At 43.2% G+C, this 4013-nt stretch overlaps 1 protein-coding gene across 2 annotated transcripts; it reads left to right on the top strand.

Annotated features, from left to right (window-relative positions):
• Window positions 1–1104: 1104 nt before the first annotated feature.
• Window positions 1105–3633, top strand: LOC120660193. 2 transcript variants are annotated; one of them, XM_039938606.1, is made up of 7 exons: window positions 1105–1284; window positions 1384–1516; window positions 1665–1750; window positions 1844–1922; window positions 2005–2114; window positions 2410–2474; window positions 2673–2970. In XM_039938606.1, the coding sequence occupies exons 1-7, from the start codon at window positions 1186–1188 to the stop codon at window positions 2689–2691; spliced, it is 591 nt and encodes a 196-aa protein (XP_039794540.1). In that variant the 5' UTR covers window positions 1105–1185; the 3' UTR covers window positions 2692–2970. The 2 variants fall into 2 exon arrangements, with proteins under 2 accessions (XP_039794540.1, XP_039794539.1); XM_039938605.1 differs by lacking the exon at window positions 2673–2970 and adding an exon at window positions 3222–3633 and having other exon boundaries at window positions 1108–1284.
• Window positions 3634–4013: the final 380 nt, after the last annotated feature.

Genomic DNA, 4013 nt, shown 5'->3' with positions numbered 1-4013 from the left:
CGGCATTAGGTCCCGCTCTGTCGACACGGAGCCATGCGAGGAAGCAACGACGGCTTCATGAGTGCGAGGCTATTACAAGGTGCCGCGGATTTTGGCTTGGCACTGCTACGAGCCGTGTGATGCAGCGCAGTTATTCTGCCATTTGAGTGGTGTGCTGCTGCCATGTTGATGTTCCAATCCAACCGTCCAGTTTTGCGTGGAGTTGAGAGCTTACCCACGTTGATGTCGCAATCCAGCCGGGCAAGTCTTTATTTTTCTTTCTTTTCCTATCTATGGCCTCCCAGGGCTGTAGGAGACATAGAGATTAGGGTTCTTCTTTGTTTGCCACTCTCACTAAAGGAGCAATCTCAACTATTGAATCAAGCAACTAAGCACTGGAGCATAAGTAGTAGGGGTGTGGGTTGTTTTTGCTGAACTTTACTGAGCGTCAAATCATCCTCTGTGTGTAACGAGACATACTAACGCTGTTCACCGATATAAATCAAAAGGAGATGATCTTTTTAGAAGTTTGACCATATTGTTCCACACTACGTTGGAGCTACCAAATCGTGGAATTTGCTTACAGATTGTCTAACTCAAAAAAAGGCCGGGTGGCATGAACACATATTTGTTGCCTAGTTTCTCTCCCAAATTTTTTTTGACATGAATCTTGCTATTAATGAGTATTAAATAAAATTTGTTTACAAAATTTTTTGCACGGATGAGTTGTAAATCGCGAGACTAATCTAATGAGGTTAACTAGTCCATAATTAGCGAATGATTACTGTAGCATCACTGTTGCAAATCATGAGTATAGTAGCCTCGTTAGATTCGTCTCGCGATTTACAACTCATCTGTGTAAAAGGTTTTCTAAAAAAAATTATTTAATACTTCTAAATAGAAAAATTTTCTTTGATGTGATGGGTGTAAAATTTCTGAGAGGGACTAAACAGAGCTGTCAATACTAATGATAACCAAAGTCTCATACTATTATTTGTTAAAACAAACTGCAACCGCTGAACGGACCAACATCCCTGATTCTCCAAATGGGGTGTGCGGCAAATTAAGCCCTGGGCTGGGCCTGTCAACAGTTCCACACCTAATTATTTGTGGCCTTTGCTGTGGGTCATCCAACAGTCCGAGGCCCAGGGCCAGGGTCAACCACGGATCTCGACTGGCGGAAGAGGCGCCCCGCAGAGCCCGGCCATGGCTGCCGCCGGCGACGAGCCGGCAACGGTGGAGGTGACGCTGCGAGCCGTCGGCCCGTCCCGCCCCACCACCCTCCGCCTCCCTCCGCTTCTCTCGGTCAGTAACACCCCCTATCTCCAAACCCTCCCTCTTCTCCCCTAGGTTCGGCTGCCTCCTATCCTGATGTTTGTCCTATCTCCTCTCATCTCCTCCTAGGTCGCCGAGCTCCGCCGACGCATCGCGCGCGATCGCCATCTCGCAGCCACAGAAGAGGCCCGCCTCCGCCTGGTCCTGCGGGGGAGGACGCTCCCGCACCAAGACGACGCTCAACTCAACCTCCGCGATGGGGGTGAGTAACCTGAACCTGAACCCCCAAACCCCCTCATGGTCGGCATTCGCGAGATGGATTATGCAAATTGAGTCTCTACTTGTCCATTCGCGCACTCAATTCGTCGCCTTGGACTTCTCCTGAATTTAGTATTCCGTGATTTCCGTAGATACACTAATAGTGGCTGTGGCACCTAAGCCGCCTGCTAAGCATCTCCGTGACGATGACGACGAGGAGGAGGAAGAGGAAGAGCTGGTAGAATCTTCTCACTGGATTTCTGATAGGGTTGTGGTTTTTATGATATTTTGGTGCTCCTCATAACAATGACCCATCTGGCCATTTATGTAGAAGTTCAAAATACCTCAAACAACAACCTGGTGGAAGAGGAAAATCTTCATGTTCCTTCGAGACAAAATGAGGCTTCCTGGTATGTACATGCATGGTGGGCCTCTATTTTCTGGTGAAATGATGGTACAGTGATGAATTTAACGTGCAGTCTGCTTCTTCAGATATCATTTTGATGGTGCTGTTTTCGCTCAGTATGAAGGCATGGATTATTATTGCAATGTGGTTCCTATTTGCACCTATAGCTCAAAAATATGGCCTTGGACCTCTATATGTAAGTGACAACTTCAGTAATTAGTATTTCTACCAATGATCATCAATGGTATATATTATAGTCATCCTGAAAATGAGGGGCACCTATGCATTCAAAACACATTTAGAACCGGTTATGCAAGAATTGAACATCTGTTTCTAGCTCCAGCCAGGGGATATTGATGTTGTGCCCAACCTTGATGCTACAGTTGCTCATCTCTGTAGTACAATTTCAAGGGTTCTTAATGACCAAAACTGTGTATTTTAATGATATGTTCCAAGTCATTGACAAATGTTACTGTTTGCTCTCTACCCAGATACTTGGTACTGGTTTCCTGATCATACTTCTTAATCTCGGAAGACGACAACAGGGTGATGTTAGGTATGTTATCTGGTCCCTTCAGTTTGTTATTACTAAGTTGTTGACAGTGAAAATTTGGCTATCCATTCGGAAAGAATAAACCTCACCAACATTGTGTTCAACTGTAACCATGGAATAGCTTATTGTTAGAACTCAATTGTTTAGCAGATAGGTGTTATGATGCATACATACTTTCTTCATTTTTATGTCTGTACACAGATCTTCAACAGTAGCCTGAGTAGTGCAGTAGCATAGACTATTGCTTGTTGACGCAGTGCTTCAGCTTGTGCGGCACCTCAATTCTGATCTTATGATTGAGAAGGCCTCCTAATGCAGTTGCACTGCCATCTATCGAAATATGGATGTGTTTTTGCTAGAATAACTGATTCACTTCTGGTATGCCTGGGCTTGTCATGATGATCAACCAAAAATCTGTTTCTTTATTGTGACACTGGAGATCTACCATTTTCTCTTTTTCGTCAGTGCTAGTCATGTGTTTCATCAGTACTAGTCATAAGTTGATTCTGTTTTCAGTTCTAGTTTGACTGGGCTTGTCATGGTGATCAGTCAAATATATGTTTCTCTACTAAAACTCACGGGATCATTTCCTTCACCAATGGCAGTGCTTGAATCTGAAAAAATAAAAAATAAGATGGACATTCAGATGTAAAGGTCTAGTACCAAATTTAGTTGTAATAGCTGATGAATAATTGTGTTTTTTAAGTGTATATATTCAGAAGTTACAGGTTATTCCTACCTTCCATGCAGTGCATATTCCATATTCAATGAAGACTTTAGGGAGCTGCCAGGAACACTTAATGCAGATCGCATAGATAGAGACATCCGGGCAGGTCAATTTTGAGCCTTATCTGGGTAAATAGCAACCATAGTTTGCTGAGATTTGTACAGAAGCATAGTGGGCCTTTGTCTTTCTTTGTGCTTGGAAAACACTTTCAAGATTAAGATAGTGCCCTTCTCTAAGTCCAGTGAGTTTGCTGTGTGTTGACGATGAGAAATTACCAGCACACTTTTGAAGATATCCTAATTTGCAAACCCAAAAGAGCAGAGTCAGCAAAGACTGGCAGCCATAAAGTGCCGTTCCTGCTCTTATGACTTTATGAGCCCTTAAATGCTGTACTGCTTACATTATGAGTTTGACTTAAGTTGATACTGGTACAGATGTTCTTTGCCCTACAAGTTAGTTACATTATGAAGGTCAGAGCATAAGACTACTAGTCTACCAATGAAACGAAGAAGTTTTCATCTTCCCTCTGGTATGAACACCTCACCACTGGATGAGAAACTTAGCCTCCGACCCGACCACAAGAGAGAGAGGACAGGGTAAGCTGATGCCGGAAATATTAGCAGTAGCTCGAGTGGGTGGCAGTAATCCTATCGCAGGTAGAAAGAGAAATTAATATGGCTTGGCACGGGGCCCAAAAAATAGAAAAGTTCAAATTGCAACATACAAAAAGCAATATCTTTTAGTACAAATATTAAAATAAAAATCCAATCACATCATCGTGTCCCTTATAAGGTCTTCAAAATAAGATAGTACTT

Source organism: Panicum virgatum, chromosome 2N (genome assembly GCF_016808335.1).
Source record: "Panicum virgatum strain AP13 chromosome 2N, P.virgatum_v5, whole genome shotgun sequence".
Classification (NCBI taxonomy): domain Eukaryota; kingdom Viridiplantae; phylum Streptophyta; class Magnoliopsida; order Poales; family Poaceae; genus Panicum; species Panicum virgatum.
Note: the sequence above shows the minus strand (reverse complement) of the source record. Positions and strands in the feature narration are given on the sequence as shown.